General features: G+C 49.0%; 1 protein-coding gene across 6 annotated transcripts in view; it reads left to right on the top strand.

Annotated features, from left to right (window-relative positions):
* The window catches only part of LOC111769928 (disks large-associated protein 5-like), a 52,653-nt gene that overhangs the window by 11,729 nt on the left and 15,986 nt on the right, over window positions 1-24,938 (top strand). For 3 of the 6 annotated variants that reach the window (XR_011430657.1, XR_011430659.1, XM_070246998.1), the window contains exons 1-5: window positions 5,010-5,319; window positions 6,468-7,622; window positions 8,457-8,509; window positions 11,245-11,405; window positions 13,087-13,311. Coding sequence is in view for 2 of the 6 variants with exons in the window: in XM_070246998.1 (XP_070103099.1) it covers window positions 13,126-13,311 (186 nt within the window). In the remaining 4 variants the exon portion in view is untranslated. Of the gene's footprint in view, window positions 1-2,503; window positions 3,513-4,999; window positions 5,320-6,467; window positions 7,623-8,456; window positions 8,510-11,244; window positions 11,979-13,086; window positions 13,312-24,938 lie in introns of those variants that run through there. The other 3 variants (XM_070246999.1, XR_011430660.1, XR_011430661.1) reach the window with 3 other exon arrangements.

Here is a 24,938-nt window from a genome sequence, read left to right as displayed (position 1 = left end):
AAGGGAATTCATCATGCGTCTGCTCAGGACTGAACGCAGCTTTAGTCACTGACCGTGTGGTGAAGAGGGAAAGAGAAAGAGGTGGTGTAGGCGGTCTTCGGTGGAAGGGAGCAAAAGAGAAGTCCTGAAATGGTAATATGAGACTGAACAAGTGGCCAGAAGGGTGGCTCATGGGGCCGTTATGTGAACGAAGACATTTCGAAGATCAGCAGTCAAAGAGGAGACGAACGCAGCTGGTGATTTAGAGGGTGAGTTGTTAGGATGGCGTAGAAGAACGGAAATTCCTCTACATACAAACGGTCAGGCTGTGCGTTCAGATGGATGCTGTGCTACAAGGCAAGGCAAAAGCATATCAACATGCCTGCCAGCAGGTGGCACCAATGTGTTATTTGTGATTATGTGTTATTTATGATATTTCTTTCCCTTTCTCTCTCTCTCCCTCCCTCTTTCATTCTTTCTTTCGAAAGAGGAGAGAAAAGGCAGCCAGCCTTGGATGAACTTTTAAGGAGGGGGAACCAAAAGACTCAGAACTATGCCATGGCTATCTACAGTTCCCTCTCGACAGGAGGCTTGTGTGGAAGGACCTCAGAGCGATGGTCAAAGCCCTTTAATACAGAGAGGTGTTTCTGTAAGAAAGCTTTCTACATCTGTAACTTGGACCTAGATGTCATGAATGTGGTTTTACTCTCATCAACTAGGTAGCAGATATGGGGAGGAATATAATAAACCTGGGAGACCAGTGCTTCCAGTTCCAAGGTCGCTGGGCCGTCTGCATGTCTGGGGGTCCTGCAAGAGGGAAGTCCAGCAGCAGGGCTCCCAGCAATGACACAGGGATATGGGCATGCTTATGTAGGCAGAACAAAGCTGCATGAGAAACTCCCCGAGGAGAAAACTTCAGCAGCGTGAGAGGGTGTAGCTGCAGGTGGTCATGCACCGAAACAGGGTTTGAAGCAGCCTGTCCTCTGACAAAATCATGTAAATAGGGGCCTGAATAAGCAGAAGCTAAAACTGGAAAATAGAGTATTTCGCAACAATTCTTGGAAAGGCAGGTCTCTCTGGGACTACTGGGGAAATTGCTGTACCCACGACAAGACCCTTGGTCACAATCCCAGGATTCTGAAAACCTTTGCAGCCCCTACTCAGCTTCCAAAGTGTGGCCCGAAGAATCTCAAAAGCAATATCAGAATCAATGCCCAGAGTTCATTAGCTACCATTCCAGGCCCAGCATGAGCTCAGCAACATGGAAACACAGAGCAGAAAGAAGACCGGGTCTCTCAACCCTCAGAGCACTGACAACGCGGATCCCTAGCCACCTGCTGGAAGAGCTTGTGAGCACCAGAATACAGGAGAGAGACACTCTCCTGGACAGACAGAATTCCGTCCCCAATCATGCACAGCCTTGGCAACCCCTTTGGCCTACTCAAAGGATTTGGAACACAACTAGCATGCCTGCTTACTTCCAAAATATGTGCCTTCCAACAAGGCATCCATTTTTTTAAAAAATTGTATCAAATAATGATATGTCCCCATTAAAAACTCAAATAACACAGGAGGATGTACAGCAGATAATAGGAGCCCCTGCCCTCCTGTCTCCCACCCCAGCCTCTCCACGCAGAGTCAACCTTTTCATCCTTTTAGCTGCTCACTTCAGTGGTATTCCCACCAAAAATGTATAACCTAGGGCTGGCCCTATGGCCAAGTGGTTAAAGTTCTGCACACTCTGCACTGGTGGCTCAGGTTCACAGGTTCAGATCCTGGGTGCAGACCTACTCCACTCATCAGCCATGCTGTGGCAGTGTCCCACATCCAAAAAATAGAGAAATATTGGCACAGATGTTCGCTCAGGGCTAATCTTCCTAAAGCAAAAAAAGAAGAGGACTGGCAATGGATGTTAGCTCCGGGCAAATCTTCTTTAGCAAAAAAAAAAAAAAAAAAAAGTATAACCTGAAATCTAATCATGAAGATACACTAGGCACACCCAATTTGAGGGGGAATTTTATAAAATAATTGATGTGTGTTCTTCAAAAATGTCAGTGTCAGGAAAGACAAAGGTTGAGGAATGTTCTACATTGAAGCAAAGTGTGCTTCTAGAAATGCAATATGTGACTCTAGACTGGATCCTGTGTGGAAAAAGAAAATTGCAGTAAAGAACATTATTGAGTCACTTGGCAAAATTGGAATGTAAATGGTGGATTAGATAAAGAGTCTTTTATTCAGATTTAGAATTCTGTATTGTTTTCACTTTTAGAATGTTGTAGTCAATACAGTGTTTTATTAGATGAAAGTGTTACATTCAGGTTAGAATACTGTATTTAATTCAGTATTAGATATTGTACCTGATTGATACCATATTGTATTAGATAAAAGTATAGTATTCCAATTTAGAATACCATATTCTATTCAGGTTTAGAATATGGTACTCAGATTTAAATTAAAGTATTGATTCAGATTTTCTGAAGTTGATAACTACTCAGGTTATGTAACAAGATGTCCTTATTCTTAGGAAATACACACAGTATTAAGATATAAAGAGGCAGATACAGTGACTATGGAAAACAGCATGGAAGTTCCTCAAAAAGTTAAAAATAGAACTACCATCTGATCCAGCAACCCCACTTCTGGGCATCCATCTGCAGGAGGTGAAATCACTGTCTTGAGGAGACATCTGCACCCCACGTTCACTGCAGCATTATTCACAACAGCCAAGACAGGGAGACGACCTAAGCGTCCACAGCAGATGAATGGATGAAGAAAAGGTGACGTACACACGTGCGTGCACGTGTACACACACATACACAGGAATATTATTCACTCATAAAAGGAGGAGAAAATCCTGCCATTTGCAACCACCTGGATGGACCTTGAGCGCATTATGCTGAGTTAAATAAGCCAGACAGAGAAAGACAAATGCTGTATGATCTCACTTACCTGTGGAATCTGAAAACATCACACTCACAGAAACGGAGAGCAGATGGTGGTTGCCAGGGGCTGAGGGGTGGGGGAGATGGGGAGATGTTGGTCAAAGGGGACAAACTTTTAGCTATAAGAGGAGTAAGTAATTGGGGTCCAAGGTACAGCACGGTGACTCCAGTTACCAATACTGTGCTGTAACACTTGAAAGTTGCTATGAGAACAGAGCTTTAATATTCTCACCACAAGAACAACAACAAAATGGTAATTCCGTGAGGTGAAGGATGTGTTAACTAACCTTATTGTGGTAACATTTCAAGACATATACGTTTATCAAATCACCACTTTGTACACCTTAAACGTACACAGTGGTTTATGTCTCAATAAGGCTGGGAAAAAAAGATAAAGGAGCAGATTATGTAAGCAACTTCCTTGCAAATGGTTCAGAAAAATATAGAAATATATAAAATATATTTATAAAATTATAAAATATATAGAAATGTATAATGTGTAGATAGACATAAAGAAACGAGGTGCTCTGGCTTGATGAACCTAGCTGAAAAAATTGCAAACAAAATAAAATGATTGTTTCAAGCCACAAATTTGGGATAACCAAAGCATCTTCTAAACTCAAATATCTACAAGCTTTATAGTTTTGCCTTTCACATTTATGTCTGATCCACCCAGAAGTGTTTTCCTGTAAAGTGTGAAGTCAAGGTTCAATGTCAATTTCCCCCATATACACAGGTAATTGTCCCAATAACATCAAAAAGTCAACCCTTTCCTTGGTGGCCAACCTCTGTACCCACACGTGTGTGGGATTCCTGCTCTTTATTCTGATGCACTGATCTGTCTGCCTCCTCCAAGCCAAAACTATACAGATGTAATCATCACAGCTTTATCAAAGTATCGATATGTGGTACAGCAGGCCCTCCACCTTGATCTTCGAGGGTGTTTTAGCTTTCCTGACTCTGAGTCTTATAAATGTGAGAATCAGCTTAGCAAGTTGGCTTAATTTCTCTGCAGCCCAGTTTCTCATCTGCTGGAAGAATTGAAAAAGACAATAAATATGGACACAATTTGTAGAGTCCCGGGAACAACAGAGTTTTAGTTTATTGTATTTATATTGCTAAACCTAAGCAAACAATGTTGATCTCCATAGCCTGTTTTTCTGTCAGTTCTGAAACATCTCCTGAATTCGCAAGTGTTTTCCAGGACTGACGGCCGGCTCCTGTTACTGACAGCTGGATGTGCGACCCTGGTTCATATTAGGACTCCTCCCAAATTGGCCTTGCTAAAACTGTAATTTTTTTTAATCTCCTTTTGAACTTTTACAGCCACATTTCAGCTGGCCAACAGTTTTGAAAGCTGGAAATAATTCAGTCCTGCTGTCAGTCTGTGGTCAGATTCCAGTTTGACCTGTTGCATGATTTGAGCAAGGATTTAATAGGACCACGTGGAAAACGCCTGGTCCTTTCCTCTTTATCAAATTGGCCCTTGTGAGAACCAGACCGGAGACGCAGGCAAAGCATGGACTCTTCATCATAAAAAGTTTTCACACCGTACCTTCAAAAGAGTTTTTATCCTCTGTGAACTTAACCCTAAGTTGAGAGAGAGGCATCACTGCTTCATTAATACGAATAATAGCTGTTTTACTTTTACATACTAATTTTACAAAACTTAGAAAATATTTTTAAAAAGTATTCATTTATCCATGATCCAAAGCTAAATGCTACGAACATTTTAAAGGATTGTCATCTGCTTTCTTGTCTTTACGCACAGGTTTCTTTTTTTCTCTTTTAATGTAACACGCGCTAGTCTGCATCCTGCCCGTGGCCGGCCTCTTGCTTGGCTCGTCAGCAATCGCTCGCCTTCTTCCCTTAAAGGAGCCCAATTAGATTTAGATTTAGGGCAACTCTTGCAGGAGGCGGGACCACAGCACGACGCCAGAAGTGAATTTTGATTGGTCTAAGCCAAACAAAGAACGCTGGCCCCTTGCCTGGTGATTGGTTTAGGCCTGAGCGTGACAAGCAGTGCTGATCAATGAGGAGGGAGAGGCGGTCTGCGGGGGCGTCCTGCGCCCTTGCAAGGACGAGCTTGAGGCGGAAAGGCTGAAAATGGCAGACGGGAAGGACGGAAGCTTCCCGGGTTCCCGGTGATGAGCCTGCGCCGCTGACAGACCCCGTGTTCACATTCAAGTCATACGAGACAGTGAACGGTTCTCCTGCATGGGCACAGCTTGTTGAGCTCCTGGGACGGAGCGCCCCCGGCTGACACACCTGCCCCGCTTAGGGGGGTGTCTGCTGTGTTCCTGGAGCTCTTCTTAAACGTTGTTTACAGAGAGCGTTCCAGCCAGTTGTTATTCCAAGATTCACTTGGTGGATCCCAGATTGTTTAATAATGATGATAGTAAGTATTCTTATTTGAGTCTTGATATTAATAGGAATGCCAGTAAGAGTAGTAACAAAAAGTCAGTATTTATTTTGCTCTTTCTCTGCCATGCCAGAAACTGCGTTAAGTACATTACTCGTGTCCTCTCATTTAATCTTCGGGAAAATGAGAGTGTTTCATTATTATCCCCATTTTATGACTGAGAAAACTGAGAGGTCAGAGAGGTTATGTAACTCATCCAAGGTCACACAGCTAGAATGTGACAGAGCTCAGAAACTGTGCATATATATATATCCATAAGTATCTACATATACATTATAAAATATTAAGATGCCGTTTTGAAATAAGTTCTCTTATGTTAAGAAAGCATCTTTCTATTCCTACTTTTTAAGGTTTTTTTTTGAAGAAATAGGCATTTATTGAATACTTTTCAACATCTATTAAGATAAACTCTTTGAGCTGTTAATAAAATGTATAAATAATTTCCTTTCACAAAATTAAATTATCTTTGCATTCCTGGGGACCTTCTGTACTCCAAGATCATTTTCAGTATACCATTGAATTCTAAACATCAGTACTTTATTTAGGACTTTCACATTCCCATTAATGGAGCTAAGTAGAGAGTTTTGTGGGGAGGGGTTGCACTATCTCTGTTGGGTTTTAGAACCGGGGTTATGTTCACATTAGAACCGTTTCCACCCGTGTCCTGTTCGGGACAACTTTACCATACAAATGAACTCTTCCTTGAAAACCTTCTAGAATTTAGTGGAGCGCCATCTGGGTCTAGAGCCAGTTTATGGTATAATTGTTTTATGACTTTCTTGGTTATTGATCTTTCCTATGTCATGCTTATTCTGGAGTCAATGTTAGTAATACGTATTTTTCCAGAAAATGTATGCATTTGTGGAAGGGTTTTAAAACGTATTAATCTACATTTCAGGTGTGAATAGTATTTTCAGACTCATTTAAAACGGTCTATGTTACTCGCTCTGGTCCCTTTCTCTTTGCCTCTTCCTGTTTTCTCCTTTTTCTTTATAATATTACATAGAAATTTGTCCAATATTTGTATGTTTTCTATGCAGAACCAGTTAAATTTCTTTATTTCATTTTTGTTCTGCTTTACATATTTGTTTATTTCTACTTGTCTCTTTTTTCCTTTTATTTAGGGGTTTTTCACTCAACAATATTTCAGGAACATCATTCCACATAAATAAATATGCTTTGTTGTTATTTAGTGGCTGCAAACTATTGTATTTTATGAGTGTGATGTATATAAGTTGCACAGGTTACTGGCTCCCTCCTCAAAACTCAACCCTGAATAAACTAAGGCAGAGAGATGGAAGCGAGAACCTGAGAGCCAGCTGGTAGGCAAAGACGGTCCAGAACAAGTGTGGCTGCGTAGCTCTGAGCCTGGTCTGCTGCCTCTAGACAGGACAGATAGAACATGACTTGAGAGTTCTTCACCAGCACCTGCTCTTTCACCGTTCAGGCTCGGGCGGCAGCCATGATCCCTACTGGCCAGAATGAAGAGAAGCAGCTAGGGCTCCTCGTTTTCCGATTCTGCAGTAAGGAACAGGTGACACTTAGTTCTCACAATAGTATGGAACTAGCCTAGGATGATGAAAAAGAGGCCAAACGAAGGGAGCCTCTGTTTTCTCATCTGGAGAAAGGGAGAACAGGCCCAGCCTTACGACGTGCTGATTTCCAGAGGAAGCCTCGAAAGTGCGCTTCCCCGCTTTCCTTCTTTGCTCTGCCTTCTTCATGAACGTCCACATTTCCCCCTCGATGAGATGTAAGCTCTCTCCGGACTCCGAACTCTGGAGGGTGAATTTGACGTGGCTGCTGCCCCATAGACGTTTACAGAGCTACACATGATTAGAGCTGCAGGCTGAAGAATGACAGCCTGAGACGTTCTGAGATTGAAAAGGAGTGAGAGAGGGGAGCCCGTGTCAGGGGCTCAGTGGTGACAGGTGTGTATGTGTGTAACAGAAAGAGTGCCTTGAGAAGCAAACACAGCACACGACATTTATTGTTAAATGAGCAGCAGAGGAAATACAGGGAAGGAAACATGCATGCAGTCCCGGCCACCACAGTGCTGTCAGACGGAAATTTTAAAAGAGCAAGAAGCCTCATCTGCCCTTCAAACACTGTTTCTGCACGCTCAGCAGCTGTTGCAGTGTGGCCCCGTGCTATCCCAGAAGGGAGGGAAGTATGGCTTGCTTTGTTTGAGTTCCATTGTGCAGAGCCTATCAAGTGACACTCAGCAGAACACAAAATTGTTGCCAAACAAGGAAACTGCAATATCCAAAGCTAAGTTCAAGGTAAAGATAATAATTCATTCAATATGTCTCTGCGGGGTCTTCACTATTTATAAAGACATCTGATTCTCTGGGGGTTAAATAACCATAGTTTCAAATTCAGGGTGCGAATCAGACCTAAACTATTAATCTGCACAGTGTGTTGAACCCACTCTCGCATGACGCCAGTGGTAAATAGGCTTTTCGGACTTTAAATCCTCCCTCCTCGAGTTCTACAAACGAGAAGCAAAATTTTACACCAAATTAATTGGTTCAAGTGTGTTTAAGGATTTGTTTCCATTCTAGAGTGAAATAGAATTTTCCCTAAGTCACCTGTTTGTCTTCTTTAAGCAAGTGGCATTGCGTTTTATCCTGACACTATAAGAAGAAAATCCAACTGAGATGATTCATCTTAGACAACTTGAACAATACCAGGGAGGAAGGCACCCATTTCCAGCCTTCGAGGGTGGACCTGTGGGCCTCAGAGAGCCCCCACCCTCCCGGGCAGGAGCGCCTCCAGCGCCTCGGAGTCTGAGCATCCTTGGGAGCTGGCCCCCTGGTATGCTCTCTTGGTCTTCTGCCGGGCGGAGCTGGAGAGGTCAATGGCCACATCTTCCAAGCCGTTCTCAGGGCTGCCTTCGTCTGAGCATTTCTGGGGTCCTGCCTGACTTGGGCTAGAACCTTCCTTGAAGTGGTCAGAGTCCCAGAGTCCTGCCATCTTTTCTCCACTTCCTGGTTTCCTTATCATCCCTATGGATTTTTTATGCATCCCTTGCAAAAAAAGAAAAGAAAAAAATAAAAATAGATATCTCTAAATAAAACAACTAAGTAAATTTCCTCCTTGTCATTGTTCTCCAGATGCCATTAGAGTTGCCCTTGGTGCCAGTCTCCGGGGCCTCCGGGAGAGTAAGGTAGGTAACTCCCACCATGAGGGGTTGAAAACTAGTGTCTGCCAGTCCTGTGCAGCCAGTAAAGGTGCCTTGTTTTGATGACACGACGATTTTTTAAATTTTGTTTTAAAATTCGTTACCAACATTTTAAAATTGGAGATTGCACATCAAAAACCAGACTTCCAGCTTCTTTCAAAAAGTCAGTGTCTGGCAGCACTGGGCCCTCTTTCTTGTATGGCCACAGACCTCGTGCCAGTTAGCCCCCCAATCGGCCCCCACCCTGCCACCCACCTGCTTGTGTAGGTTCAGAGGGTGGGCTCGGCCCCCTGCCCAACTCTCTCCCTCAGTCTCTTCCATCCTTGAGGGCAAAGTCGACACCATATTTATGACTGGACTCTCCAGTCCCAGCACAGTGTCAGGTGGGAGGGGGCTCAGAAAATGTTTGCCAAACAAAACCCTCCCCCTCCCCCACCTAAGATGCTGCCCCAGCTCCCTAACTGCAGCCTCCCTCCCTGCTTGGGGTGCTGTCTTGTGACTCATTTCTCCAAGCCCATTGGTCTCTGGTAACAGCAAACAGACCAATAAGGGTGCCGCCTCCTCAGAACACCCAGCCCTGAAGCTCGGACCTCACCAGTGTAGACAGCTCTAGCACCAAAAACCTAAGGAACAGAAGAGCTACGCTTCAGGTGGTTAAGGGCAGGACCAGGACCAGGAACCTGCCCTCTGACTCCGGTGTGCAGGGGCTTCATTGACTGCAGGTTCCATGCCCTGCACGGTGCTGATTCCTATTACCGTGACCTCTGAGTGGTATGGTTTCCACAAGTGCTAATTGCATTCGACATTTGGGAAACTCATTTCACATAATTAAAGTATATCATTCCTTTCCTAAAACCATGGCCTGATGTGACCTTTCCACAGTCTACACGGTTCCAGTGAAAAATAAGGCAACTGACCAGATACTCCAAGCCTCGTAATTAATTAAAAATCAGACGTGATATTCTGAGCCTGAATCTGAGTAAATTTACATTGCTTTGCTTTACAAATGAGTGCCCTACATGGGTACGCCCCCTACTTCTCTGGCCCTCATGCTTGCTGCAGGGTCCTCTTCCTTACCCAGGAGCCAGGGTGCACAGGAGCCAACCAGGCCACCGTCAGTGGAGTTGAGGACAGAGTCAGGCAGCGGGATGCAGTGTCGCACCATTGCCCCATAGAGCCCGTACTCCGCCATCACGCTGCTGCCACCCCAGCGTTTCTCCCATTTGCGCCACTTGGCCCTCTGGTTTTGAAACCAGACCTGGTTTGAGGCAAGAGGGAAGCAGAGAGGCACACAGGAGAAGACAGAGTGAAGAAGGATGCTTAGAGGTGTCTGTAGCTCAGGGCTCTACAAAGGGCCGACCATCTGCTCGGGGTGGCATCTATGACCCAGACCTTTCAGGAGCTGTGCCACCGTTCACTCAAAAGTCACAGGGTGGGGTAATGCGTGGCCACTTTCCACTGAGGTTGTCCACAGAGTCAGGAATGACAAAAATCAAATCTAAATATTCCTACATTGTGTAAAGAAGCCCATTTTCCACACTGATGGGAAACAGTTCACCTGGCAACGGGCCCTTCTAATCTCAGGTTATTGGATTGCATTATCTTCATTAAAGAGTAGCATCGAATATTGTTCAGCTGTTAAAAAAGAGTGAGTTACTCTAGTGGCATATCTTCTGACCCGGACAAATGTCTAAGATGTGTTGTCAGTGAAGAGACTAAGGAGTAACATGTGATACTCCTTTTTGTAAAAACAAAGAACAAAATTCTACATGTGTGTGTGTATTTATGTATATATCCATTTTGGGGGGCAGATAAATGTCTGACATGGAGATGGTATGTAGAAAGGTGACATCAGCATGTCTACATTGGTTTCTTTAAGGGTTTGTAGTGTTAGGATAGTCATTTTTTTTCACTGATATATCTTTATATAGTTTCTAGTTGCAGCACCCATTATTGTGTAGTTTTTAAGAATGATTTAACAAAAGGAAAAAAGGCGTGAGAGTTACCGGGGATATCCTCTGGGAATAAACATAAAGGAAGGTTCTAGCAGTGCGGTGCTTGCATCTAGATGACCCTCAGTTTGCTGTGAAGGGGAATGTGTTGAGCTGTTCAGAGGTGGCTGTGGGTTGACTCACTGCACGTGAGGGTAAGATGTTCTCTGTGATGTCTTTGGAAAGGAGAAAGGGGACCCAAGACACCTGTATTCGGTCTTCAGGGAGCTCAGTTTTCACAGCAAGCCTTTCCCGGGCATACACGTCAGGGTAGTGGGCCTCGCTGAATGCCTTCTCCAGCTCTTCCAGCTGGTGGGCAGTGAAAACAGTACTGCAGGGAGGCCCAAAACACACGTGGGCACATGTCCACAGGAGGCCACAGGCTTCCTAGCCTAGAGGACCCCTGTGCCTGCCTCTCCCATTGTCCACACCCCAAAAGGCCACCTCCTAATAGCTGAGCATCCTACCTTTGGTTAGCCTCTAGAAAGTACAGAAGTTCAGTTCAAACAATACAGAGTTCTTTAGCTCTTTTTTTCTCCTCAATGAATTCCATCAACTCATTCTAAGACCCATTTAAAGACACAAAATTGTGTCTATAAAGCGCTACAAAGACTGTCCTGCAGCCTCCCAGGAACTACAGAAATATGTTCTTAAATGGCTACTGTTCCCTTCCCACTGCCAACCAGTTGGCCGCTAGGCCTGCCGTAACGCAGAGCCACGCATTTTCAGATGCTGAGTCCCGAGGAAGGGGTCAGGGAAGACAGCCTGGCCCCATACCTGTGCCGCCGCCTCTTCCTCCTGCTTGGGGTGGGGGACGCCTTCAGTTCACTCCTGTCTTCAGACGGACTGTCCTCATCTGTTAGCACAAGGAGAAAGAGAGGACTTTAAAGGTGAGCACACTTTTCCTTTTATTTTCTGGATTTTTCATTTGAGGATTGAAGCTATGGACCTGTCAGGAAATGTGAGTATTGACCCATACAAGCTAGCATTTGCAGCACTCACTATATTACAGGTATGGTGCTCAGCACTGTCCATGCATTACTGCAGTTATTCTTCATAAATTAAAAGAACTCCAAGGTAGCTGCTATTATTATTATATTTTTGCAGAGGAGAAAACCGAGGCACAGAGAGATTAAGTAACTTTCCCCAAATCACGTGGGTAGTAAATGATGAAGTTGGGATTCAAACCCCAGACTGTGTGAAGTCAAGGCTACTTGGCCGCTAATTGCATTTCCTAATCCCACTGGGCTCCCAAATTCATCTGCTACCTTCTGCCTCCAACGTCCTCCTCTTAGCCAATATACCAGCATTTCTCAAAGGGAGGGTTGAGGTTTGTGACATCAGAACCTCTCTCAGAACTGCACTTCCTGCCCCTCTGTACCAATTCCGAATCTCTGGGCACAGAGTGCAGGGCCTCATTCTCGACAAGTGCACCCAGATGACTCATAGACGCACTTGGAAATGTTTAGGAGCCTTGCTCCACTATGCTTTGTCCTTCGATATTCATTATATCACAGGCCAGAAGGTTAGAAGACTAAACTCTTGTCAGATTCACTGTTAAAAAGTATATGTGCTTCAAAATACAAAAAAAAAAAAAATTAATAAAGGCAAAAATAATAAGACACTATTAGTTTTTCTCCTACATCGGTTAGCTCACTAGAAAACTGTATGCTTGGATTATAATATTGTAATATCCGTGCTGTCCAGGCTGGTGCCATTAGACACATAAGGTTATTGAGCAGGTGAAATGTGGCCCGTCCAAACTGAGCCCGACTGCAACTGGAGAATAGTCAGTGCACTTAGAAGACTTAGGACGTCCCCAAAAGTAAAATATTCATACTTTTTATATTGATTACATGTAAAATGATAATGTTTTATATGTATTGGATTAAATAAAATATAGTATTTAAATTAATTTCACCTGTTTATTTTTCCTTTTTAATATGGCTTTGAGAAATTTTCATTGCACTCACAACTGCGTGATATTTCTATTGGATAGTGTTGCTCTTGATCTCCCAGAAATGGCCTCACAGACTAGGATGTAGTTGCATTTTGCCTTTCATTTAATCAGTGCTCACAAAGGAAAGAACCCATCCTATGAAGGTGGGTCTGCATTTTTAGTGAGACAACTAATAGGGGGATCCATTTTATCTTCCACGAAGACTCGTGAAATAAAGTCCTCCAAAAGGATGAAAGCCCGCTTGCCTGATGCTCTGGCATGCACCCTCGTATTATTAGTGGAGGCCTCGCGGACTCTTTTTGCCTTGGCTGTCTGGATGCTAGGCTCTAGGTTCTACTACATAGTTTCTCTCAGTTCACGTTTTCTTGCGTAATTCTCCATTTTCTTCCCCACACCCAAAACTCTTGATTTCTTGGCCCTTGTCCTTTACGGAATTTCATTGCTTCCTTCTGTCTCCCCATAATCCACCTCGACTTCTTTGAGGAAATAGGCGGGCTCACGACAAAACACTGAGCATAATTACAGTGAAATTGGCGAGGTTGTTTCTCACGTGTGGGGAGGAGCGAGGGCGGCGCGAGGAGAAAAGCACGGTACCCGGACTCCCTTTTCAGCACCCCGGGAGACGGACAGTTCCAGGCCTCCCGACCTCCATGGACCTGTCAATCATTCAATCACTTCAGAAAACGTCTGAGCGCCGGCCAATACAGGGTTCTGTGCTGCTGGCCAACAAGACCGGCCCAGGCCTCCGACCTACGCCGTTCCCAGAGGCCGAGAGTCGCGCGGGGCGCTGGCGGAAAGGCCCTCGGGTAACTGCTGCTGGTCGCCGAGATCCCCAGGTAGGTCCGGGGCCGGGTGACGCTGTTATCCGCAAGGCTGCGGCGACCAGATCCCGGAGGAGAGGGAGGGATGGGCAGAGGCAAGGGGCAGGGGATGCTGCTGCGAGAACACGCCTCCCCCGACGGGGCCAGGCTCCAGGGTCCCGGCTGCCTTTAGATCTGGGATGCTGGGGGTGGGGGCGACGGCGTGTTACCCCTGCACGGCCCAAGGCCGAGGGAACAGGGGCAGGGGCGGGATGGGCTGGCCTGGCCTGATTACCGGACGTCGAGACGCTCTCGCTGCGCTTCTGGCGGCCCAGCGCGGGAGGCGGGCGGCTCGGGGCTTGCGGGGCAGCAGGCTCCGGCCCCTCGGGCGGCAGGAACGGCACATCGGCTAGGAGCAGGCAGGGCGCCCGAGCGGCCACGGGCAGCCGCGCGCTGAAGCCGCAGAGGAGGCCGAGCCCCAGCGGGAGGGCCCCACGCGCCAGGCAGGGGCCGCCGAGCCCTGGACCCGGGCAGGGCGCGGCCGCCGGGCCCTCGCAGCCCGATCCCGGCCCGGGGCCGGCAGGCGACGGCAGGTCAGCCTCCAGGCCCAGCAGGTCAGTGATGGCGAAGCCTCGGGGGCGCGGACCGATGGGGGAGCCACCAGGCACCAGCGCCCTGCTCCTGGAGCGCCCGTCGGAAAGCGCGTCCCGGCCCGTCATGGCTTCTTAGTCGGCTAGGCTTGACCCTCCCTAGGTCACCTTTGCAGAGGGAGCTCAGCTCAGAGGGCGCTTTATACGACTGGACCTCCCGTCGGGCCCGGAAGGCCAGGAGGGCTCCAATCAGCCCGGCGCGGACGCGTCGTTGCTCCGGACCCCGCGAGATGGGGACGCCACCACTTCCCCTCCCTTCGGTTGCCGCCCTCCCAGCTGCAGTCTCCTCCTTCTCCCCTCTCCTCTCCAGCTGTCCCCCCGCCCACCCCCACCCCGGTTTTCGGTGGGAGCCAAGCAGGGAGGAGACAGCGACCTCGCTATCTGCCGGTCAGCTAAAAGCCGCAGGTTCCAGATTCCCTTCCATATTCTCTGGGTGGCAGCCCGGCTCGCAGCTGCCCTGAAGCCTCCCTCCCACCCTCCAGCCGCGCATTAAGATCTAGGGCCCCACTCCCAGCCACACTCCCACTGCTACCACCAGTATGACCCTCGCCAGACCTCCAACTCCACCTGCGGAGCCACGAGGGCCCTCCCCGAAAATCCCCGTTTATTTAATCCGTGCCCACTCCACCTCCAGCCAAGTCCATCCCCCAGGGCTCTAACGGCGGGTCTGTAGGGGGTCGCAAAATCCACACCAGCCGGGGGAAGAACGAGGAGAGAGAGAGACGGGAGGAGAGTGATGGGAAAGGGCGCCCGATTTAGCAAACTAAATTACAGGAGGTCCAGTGAACTTTGAATTTCAGATAAACATACAATTTTAGTATGATATGTATCACTATTTTATCTGGCAACCCTAAAGGGGAGGAGGGCAGTAAACTGGAAATTAAGGGCCTGTCTGCTGGGACCCACCTCTCTTCACGGAGGCTAACAAATTATTGTCCGATTTAACGATTATTTAAAGAGAGCCTGATTTTCACGTGAAAAGCCCATATTTGTTAATGTTGGCGCCCAAGCACGGGGGTGAGCCGCCCTGGGCTCGCGTGCGGCAAATTTGAGCCCGCCCAACCCGAATCGCCCGGAGCCCTGAGCCCACCCTTCTCAAACACAGAGCCCCCGAAGCAGAATCTCTTCGGTCGCAGCTCCTGACGGCCCAGCAGTTTGAGGTCACCCCGCGGGAGGCGGCCGCTCGCCCAGGCCAGCCGCGCCGCCAGCGGCGCGCACGCCCGGCCGGAGCCCGACTCAGCAAGCGGGTCTCCGGCTCGCGGCGCCTTGGAGCCGGCCCTCTGCTACCCACGCAGATTAAACGAGGGGCTTCCGATAAAGATAATTGCAAGGCTAGGTCTTAACTTTCCATTATTAGAGGAAGACTCAAATCTCCCCTCGCAAGCTGTTCTCGGGATTAGCAAAACAATAACTTTCCTTTGGGATAATTGCTCTGTGAATTGCTCCGGGTCGGGGGCGGCTTTAGACGCTGGCGTCGTTTTTGGCTCCGCCAGGAATTTCTCCCCAAATTTCTCTCTGAGTTCAGGCGAAGGCGTGGGGAGCACAGGACCCGCCTACGTGCTCCGGCTCTTTGCCGGGCGGAGTAGTCGTTTGTAGATGAGAATTGGGGCTGCAGTTAAGGAGGAAACCTAGCGATCCACACATTTACCGACCGAATCCAGGGCAGGCAGGACAATTGGCCCTAAGGTGGCCCAACCCGGGTCATTCGCAAGCGGAGGGTCTCAGAGGCGGTTCACCGGCTTTCGCGGCCGAACGCAGACGGCGCCCCCACACCTGGGCAGGGTCTTGGAGACTCCGTCCCCTAGCCTGTGCCAGTGGAGGCAGCAGCTCACCGAGAGGACAGCCCGCAAATAGATGGCCAGGGACCCTGAGGTACCGAAAGGCCAGGCGAGAGGAGCCCCACTTGGGCCACCCCACACGGTGAGCGCCGCGCAGAGCCAAGAACACACAGCTTTCCAAACCTTTCGGAGGGATCTTACAAAACCTATTTTGCAGATGAAAGAAACTGAAGCTTATTAACCCGCTCACACCGGACAGGGAGAGAGAAACCAGGAAAGCGAAGCAGAGACCGGAGAGAAGGAGCCCGGGTTGGAGCTCTAAGGGGACTCTGCAATTCCTGTTTAGAGGAGTTCCTAACACCTCCTCCCGCCCCATCTTCAGGAAGGCGCTGGCAAGACCAGGGTGCGGGGAGAGCTGAACCCTGGGGCCTCTTCCGGCGGCGGGAGCGCAGGCACTTTCACTGCCCCTCCCCAGTGAGAAGCGCCTCTCCTCCACCATCCCACCCCCGCCGCGCCAGTCCATGCCCCCACCCCCACCCCCCGCTGCTGCGGGGGTCGAGCGTCCACTCCAGCGCCGGACTTTGCGGGATCAGCTCAGATCCTCGGCTCAGACGGATGGGACGCATCGGCGCGGGCAGGACGAAGCGCTTCTCTTAGCGTTGGCCCAGGTCGGGGAAGGGCTTCCAGCCGCTCAGGAGACTTGAGAAGGAGCGAGGAAGCGGGCCCCGGAGCCAGCCACCGCTCGCGCGTCACCTGCGCCCGGCAGATGCCTGGACCATGCAGTGGGCGCCCACGTTTGGGCAAGTCCTCCACGCCCGGGCAGGGGGGAGGCAGGCTCTTCCCAGCCCTCCCCCCCCCCCCCGCCCCCCACAGACAAGTCTGCACCAGAGCCAGCCCTCGAGAGCGGCCCCGCCCCAAGTCACCACCCGGACCCGTTTGGAACCCTAAATCCGTTAAGGGGTCCGGATCTGCCTTCATCAGCCAGGATTATCCGGGGTTTAACTAATCAGTGAGGCTTTCTCCGCTCATTATTTTCCAGGGAAGGTTTCCAGGCCCTCTCTGTCGCCAACCACGCATATGCGCTCCACTCGCCCCAGCCCCTCGCGCCTCCCAGCTCTTCGCTGAGCCAGACTGAGACTGGACCGGGTTTGAGCGGCTCAGCAGAGACCCGCCTTGGGCTTTTCGGAGTCTCCCCTAGCCAGACTGGCCCTAGAAATTACAGATACAATAGCAGTGGGATGCACACGCGTGAATAGAATGTATCGCCGTTTCTGCACAAAGGAGTCCTGTGGCTCCATTCCTCTTCTGATTTTCCTCCCTCCTCTCTGCTCCTTCTCCGCTGCTTTTGTGGCCATTTAAAGGTGGCTGTAGCTGATGCTATTTTGCCCTGTCCACGTCTCCTACTCTGACCGTGCCACTGCCGGGCTTGCCTGGCCTCCAGTGTCCACACCTGCACATCTTCGCCTTGGAACTTTCTCTGGTCTCCAGAGTTCACATTGCCCACTAGCAAGGGTTGCTAAGGATAAACACGTCCGAGAAGCCCTGGACAAGAGACTGGCAGGAGCTGGAGTATAAATACCCCAGCCCAGGTCTGGAGTGGACTAACTTGGGCATGCATTCCTGTCTTCCTCTCAGAGGCCCCCAGCAGGGTTGTGCATCAATTAGATGCTGATTATCACATCCCATACTGCTTTCTTCCTAAGTGCTGTGGGCAGCCTGCTCAGACCCCGTTTCCTGGGTTCTGGCCGACCACCTCAATGTAGGCTGCTAACAGCTCACCTTTTCCCCTAACCTGGAGAATTACCCTCTGCTAACAGAAGCCCCTAACCCGGGCCACACCACCCACACACATGGTTCATCTGCTGGTACATGAGGCATGAGAGGGGGCTGCTCCCTTGCCTCAACAGCTACACTCTGCAGAGCCATTTCTGCTCCAAACCCCTCTCTGTTCATGGATGAGGCCAAGGCTCAACTGGCCTTACGGGCAGATCCTTGCGCACCTCCTCCCCTCCTCTCTGGCCTCTTTCACCCCTGAGCCCTCTCTACCCCAATAAAGCTCATGCATCCAGACCCTGTCTCTGCTGTTTCTAGGGACCTGTTCCCATCTTGCTTCCCCACACCCGTACTGGTGTCGCCCAAAATCATCTCCCAGATAAACAACTGATCCTGGAGTGCTAGACTCAGAGTCTTCTGAGGAAACCCAGACTGACACATGGTGTTTTCCGGGCTCCCTTGAAGCACCCTTCTCTCTCCCTCACATGGAATCCCATGGTGCAGTCACCATTTGCCTGCCAAGAACTCCCAAACCTGGATCCAGCCTGGGATGTGCTTCTGAAGCCCAGGCCCATAGCTCCTATGGCCTCCTGGACATCTGTCCCAGAGTCTCCCAGAAGCACGGAAACGCAGCCACCAGTGCCGAAAGCATCCTCTTCCCCCTCAGGTCTGCATCTCCCCAAGTCTTCTTTACCTCCACTCCCAGCGGCCCAAACAGAATCCCACGTGTTATCCTTGACTCCTCAGTCCCCCCCGCCCCAGGTCTACCTCCAGTTACTGAAAATAATGAGTAAAACAACAGCTGACACCTCTGGGAGTCTTCCTGTGGACAGCTACCTTTGTAACACCTTATCAAAATGCCCACGATTCTTCCTGACCACAACAGTAGGGTAGATACAGTTAGTGTCCATGTCTTCCAGGCGAGGAAGCAAAGACCTAGGGAAGTCAAATAGTCACATAAAGTGCCGACTGCCAGCCCCACTGCCAAGTGGCAGAGCCAGGATTTGAACCCAAACACTGTGGGGCTAAAGCCTGACTCTGGGCCACCAGCTACCCCAAGTCCCTCCTCAAATCCTCGCATAGCCACTGTCCCCTCTCCCTGCCCATCGCCATACTGGGACCAGGCCAAGCTCTCACTTGCTGGAGTAGAACTTATGTTTCAGTCTGGGCTACTCAGTATCCAAACCTCAGTTTTGGGGTGTCCTACAGAGATGGTCCCTACAAAAACAAGGGAGCAGATGCTTTCTCTTCCCACTCCCTGGCAATTCAGTTGTCCCCTATGGCCACCACCCAGGGAGCGAGGGGGAGGTGGAGATTTTTGTACAGTAGCAGTGGTGAGTGTCCAGTGGCTGCTCTGCATACCCTGGCACCCTCCCCACTGTTCCCTGGCAGGATCCGGCCTCGTTCACAGATGCCTGGCCCACCATGGCCCTGCTCTTTTTCTCCAGCCTTGCATCAGTTGGGAAAAAAAAAAAAAACGATGCCATTCAGTAAACTCCTTTGCTGCGTAAATTGGCTGGATGTCGTTTCTGTGGTTTGCACCCAAGAACTCTGTCCTAGGCACTGGCTTCCACTGCTGATGTCTCCCCACCTTCTCCGTGCCCCTCCCCAAACCCCCACCAATCCATCTTTATTCCACACCACAGTAATCCCTGTAAAGCACAGCTCTGTTGCTCCTAACTTCAAATTCCCAGCAGCACCCCACTGCCACAGGCAGTGCACACTCCTGTCTCCTTCCTTCTGCGCACCGGGCTCTCAATGACTAGATGGGCTATCAGGAGTCAGTGACCCAGTTTCTTATAAAACTCACCCAAACTGCGGGAGTTGCTGGGATCAGGACCTACCGATCTGTTCGTCACCCTGCGAGAGCACCAGCCTCTGAGCTCCCTTCCCTGGCTGAACGTTCTGGTTAGAATTATGTTGCAAAAAATTAGCCCAAAATGTACCTGCTTCAAATAAACCATTTATTTTGGTCACTGTTTTGTGGACCAGAAATTTGCGGAGAGTTCCACTGGACTGTTCTGGCTTGGAGCCCCTTGTGTGGTTGCCATCTGTCTTTGGTCCTCTGAGGGCTGAGCTGAGCTGGATGTCCGAGGTGGCTGGCTCCCATGCCCACAACTGATGGGCCTCATGCCTCTCCAGCAAGGCCAACTCGGGGCAGTTGGGAGCGTCCTAAGAGAACCATGCGGAAGCTGTGTGGCCTTTGCTGACCCAGCTTCAGAAGTCACAGGGCATCGCTCCCATCACACTCACTTGGCAGGACCACCTCATGACTTTTTAGGGTCCTCGGAATTCTTGCCTTCATGGGCCCCTTCCTCCAAAGAAATATTAAGATTACGTTTTATGACTATGTTATTTAAATGTAATCCAGTCTGGATTCATTATTGTCAAATTCTTCTTTCCTTTGATTTTAAAAGAAATTAAAACATGTTCATGAGCCCTAAAAGTATGGGCCCTGGGCACCATGCCTGCTGTGCCAAATCGACAAGTGGGCCCTGCTGTGGTCTAAGCAGCCACAGCACACCTGGTTTCAGGGACAGACCACAGGAGACACCTCTCTACAGCAAGAGCACGTGTTTGAAGACCACCACACTGCACTTGAAGGCCAGGTGCTGGACCGCACTCACTGGCCGCGGAGGCCCAGTCCAGATCCTCTCACCCAGCTGGAAACTCTCTTCCGAACTCCTACAGGACTTGATGCTCCTTATGCCATCTTGTCCTGCCCTCCAGTTCTTCTGAATCTGTTGTCATCCTTCACTTGGCTTCAGGTACCCAGGACCAAGTCTTACTAATTATCACATCCCCCAGAAAAATGCTCTTTACCTTCCAAGACAGTGCATTTCAGCTGGCTTCTGGACTGGTCTCCTCACTCGAGACCAGTGGCTCTCAGAGTGTGGGCCCTGGAGCAGCAGCAGCAGAAGCAGCACCTGGGAACATGGTAGAAATACAAACTGTGGACACCAGCCAGACCCACTGACTCAGAGCCTCTGGGGGTGGGACCAGCAATCTATGTGATTACAAGTCCTGCAGGGTACTATCCTGACCACTCAGGTTTGACAGCCAGGGTCTTCTAGCAATGCTTCATGAACCACATGTCCTCGTTTGTTTAATGAATGTGGTGGGAGACAACGCCCCGTTACTCTCAGCTGCTCTGAGGAACCATGAGGAGTGCTCAAGGTCAGTGCGAGGAGAGTGGTTAGCAGCCAGATGTGACGTTAGGGAACCGATAAATCAGGGCACCAAAAACAGAAGAGAGAAAATTTTATTTTAAAATGTTACATATCAAAAAATATATTAGTAATAAAACTAATTGGCCCCAACAGTGGAGCACCTGCTCTGTGCTGGGCGCTGTGCTGTGTTTCACACATATCAATTCACTTAACACTTGTGACAGCCATAATGAGGGAGGTCCTATCATCATCTCCATTTTGTGGATGAGAAAAGCAAGGCACAGAGCTGTGACTAGTCTGGCAGGAAGTGGGGAGGTCAGGATCCAAACCCTGACTGTCAGGCCTGAAGTAGTAAAGTCATGATGGGGAAAATGACAATGTCAAGGGGTTCCTTACACTTGTCTAGGGTTTAGTATTGCTTTTGTTTTCTCTTTTTGTTCCAAGTGCTTAGGGCTTGTAAAGGTCTTAATTGTGCACTGCTCCAATTGCTGCCAAGCAATGGTGTTGTGGGCTGGAGGCAGCTTTCTGTTAGAGGCGCTCAAGCACCCCTGGTTGGTCTCTTCTCTTTAGGTCCTGAGATAATAGGGAAATCCCAGGTAGGAATCCAGGTAACATTTTGGCCCCAAGGAATGTATTTCTCCTCCCCCTTCTGCAAGCTTATACCTGTCTCTCTCCTCTCTCCTCTTTTTTCCCTCCCCTCTTCCTCCTCAGCTCCTCTCACTTCAGCCCATCAAAAGGGCTCATGGCCACCCTGCCATTTGTAAGTCAAAGACCAGGACCAAATTAAACTCGAGAGGGCACAGCATCCAGCACCTGTGCTGGGATCCCTGGGGCAGAGAGGAGAAACCAGAGAGAGTCTACGTGGTCTCCTCAGGTGGCGGGGCAGACACTGGCAGGCGGAGCAGGTGCGCTGCTGGGGCATGGAGTGGGGTGAGGGTCAATGATGCAGGCCATGTCAGCCAAAAGATCATGGGAGCGATCACTAAGGGCAAGCAGGAGCTCTTGGTGAGTTTCGTTTCCAGCAATAAGCATTAGGTCATCTACTGGCAATTGAAAAAACTATCTGATGTCAAATGATAATGTGCTTTTAAACAATTGCTAGCAGAAGTGAAGACATGTATGATCACAGTCCTGGCTCACACGTCACCACTGAGGCTCTGGGCAAAGGCAAGAATGAGTCTCCCAGGGAGGTATGACTGCAGGTTCCTGCTTGCTCACTGGGGACCCCTCCCAGACACAGACACCCCCCATTTGAAGGAGATCCTTGCTTCTCCTACTGAATCCAGCTCCCTGATGGTTCCCTCCAAGGCACCTCCCACCATTGTAACTGTTCATTTGCCTGCTGGTTTACTGCATTTTACCTGTTCCCCTTACCAGATGCTGTAGCTGGCACTGTCTGTGGGCTGCCCACCAGCCCATCTAGGGCACCTGCAGCATCTGTAGACAGTTCCCAAACACATGCATGGCCTCCTACCTCAGCAACTGCAACTCTCTGATCACGTTCTCAGGCCCCAGGAGTAAACTGGCCAGGCCTGATATCGTGGGGAGGGACTGCCCCCAGTAGCACCCCGTGAAGGACGATTACCCCAGCATCCTTGCTAATCAGGGCAACAAGGCTGAGGTGGGCTCTGCACAGTCACTCCAAGGGCCCCATCAGGATGGAGCCCCAGAAAACCCCACACAGCCTTCATTGTCTCCTGCCCCCTTCCCTACCGGGGCTGCCTAGTTTCACCTTCCGGATGAGCTATTTCACCCTAATCCCTGTCTCAAGGTCAGCTTTGGGAAGACCAAAACCTAGACAGTCAGTAAGCTTCAGAAGAGCAGGGCTGGGCCAGCCTGGCAGCTCTGTGTGCCTGACGCCCAGCACATGGTTGGCACAGAGTGCGGCTCAGCCAAGATTTACGGAGTGAACGAATCCATGGGTGGACAGACAGGAACTGTGTGCCTGTTGGCAGAACTTGAGTTGCTCTTCATTCACTCAATACTCCTTCTCAAGAGTCCCCTTCCCCAATCCTGTGCCTGCACTCAAAGCCTGGCCCAAGGAAGATGGGCTGTAAGCACGCCTCCTCTATGGTAATCTTAGCACTAGAGGGAGCAGAAAGGAGCCCCACGTCAGAGCTGTCACAGCCCAGCCTCAGACTGGCCCTCCCACCCCACCCCGGGACAGGCTGTGTGCTTTATTCCTGCCTAATGCCTCTTTTACAAAGCTGTTTTATTCACTGCTTCCAACAAAGGTTTGGAAATGGGTCGCAGTAAGCATCCACCCTGCAACCGTGTTTTCGTTCGTGTTGGGTTTTTGCTCATGAAGCCTAAGAGAAATGACAGCTGAGGCCCGGGCGGGTGTGTGCACTTGCATTGACCCAGGCTCTGGGCAGGATGGGGCTGGAGCAAGCCATCGGTGCACGGCCCAGACTATCCGCTCCATGAGCCCGAGCAAAGGCCTGCAGCATGCGTGTCTGATTGAGGAACCTCACTCATTCTAACTCACTCCCCCAAACACACTAATTAATGAGACAGCCTCAAACCAACTAGACAAATCCTCATTACAGAGGAGGAAGCGGAAAAGGAGAAGGTATGACAGTGAAAATCCACTGGCTGCCATATGCGTTGAATCAGCCTTTCCTCAGCACAACAAAGATGCCTCTATTCAAAGGGCAGCTCCCTAGAGAGAGAGGAAATGGCAAACACTGAGACATTTTATCACTAAAGCCACAGTTATAAGCAAGTCTTTCATCTGCCAAAGGGGAAAGGTCTTCGGAGATGGTTTATATCCTTGGTCCTCTCTGCTTAGAGGGACTTTCGTTGCATACTCCTCACATTGCTGGGCGCTCACTGATTCCTGGCCTGAGGTCTCCTGCATTTCATTTATTCAGAGAAATTATCAGATTTTATCCTTTTTAATATTGCCGCTCCTCCATTCCTTCTTGAGCTCCAAAGATTCCTCGGTGGGACGTTTGCGTTCTCTCCTCCATGACTCTTAGCCCTCTCTTTCATATTTTCCATCTTCCTGTCTTTTGCCTCAGCTCTAACTTGACGTTCCCTAATTCTCCCATAAACTGTGCCTAATCTGCTTTATAAACAGTCTATTGTTTTTTAAGTTCAGTGGCGGTGTTTCTCATTTCTGTTTGATTTAAACGCACTCATTTTAGAGTCACACTGAACACGGTTTGGTATCTGAAGCATTCAGAGGGCAAATTCTGCCATTTGTAGTTTCTGCTGACTCCTTCTCATAGTAGGTTTTTGTTTGTTTTTATTGACTATTTTTTTAGAGCAGTTTTAGATTCACAGCGAAATTGAGCAGAAAGTATAGAGATCTCCCATATACCTCCTGCCGCCACATATGCACAGTCTCCCCCACCATCAGCATCCTCCACCAGGTGGTACATTTGTTGCAACTGATGAGCCTGTATTGACACATCATTAACTCTCGGAGTCCATAGTTTACATTAGGGCCCACTGTTCGTGTTGTACATTCTATGAGTTTGGACAAATGTATGATGACATGTATCTACCCTTATAGTAGTATACAGAGTATTTTCGCTGCCTTAATAATCCTCTGTTTGTGCTCTGGCTATTCATCTCCCCGCCGAACCACTGATCTTTTACTGTCTCCATAGTCTTACCTTTTCCAGAATATCACATAGTTGGAATCATACAGCACGTAGCCTTTTCAGAGTGGCTTCTGTCACTTAGCAATATACATCATTAAGTTTCCTCTGGGTCTTTTCATGGCTTGAAAGCTCATTTCTTTTTAGTACTGAATAGTATTCCATTGTCTGGGTGAACCGCAGTTGACTTATCCATTCACTTCCTGAAGAACATCTTGGTTTCTTCTTAAGTTTTGGCAACTATGAGTAAATCTACTATAAACATCTGTGTGCAGGTTTTTGTGTGGACGTAAGTCTTCAGCTCCCATAGGTAAATAGCAAGGAGTGTAATTACCAGATCATGTAGTAAGGCTATGTTTAGCTTTGTAAGAAACCTCCAAACTGTCTTTCAAAGTAGCTATACCACTTTGCATTCCCGCCAGCAACGAATGAGAGTTCCTGTTGCTCTACATTTTCACCAGCATTTGGTGTTGTCGGTGTTCTGGATTTTGGCCATTCTAATAGATGTGTGGTAGTATCTCATTGCTGTTTTAATTTGCAATTCCCTGATGACGTACAATGTAGCACATCTTTTCATATGCTTATTTGCCATCTATGTATCTGCTTTGGTGAGTGTCTCTCAAGGTCTTTGGCCCATTTCTTAATCAGATTGTTATCTTAGTGCTGAATTTTAACAGTTCTTTG

Source organism: Equus caballus, chromosome 22, assembly GCF_041296265.1.
Source record: "Equus caballus isolate H_3958 breed thoroughbred chromosome 22, TB-T2T, whole genome shotgun sequence".
Classification (NCBI taxonomy): Eukaryota; Metazoa; Chordata; class Mammalia; order Perissodactyla; family Equidae; genus Equus; species Equus caballus.
Note: the sequence above shows the minus strand (reverse complement) of the source record. Positions and strands in the feature narration are given on the sequence as shown.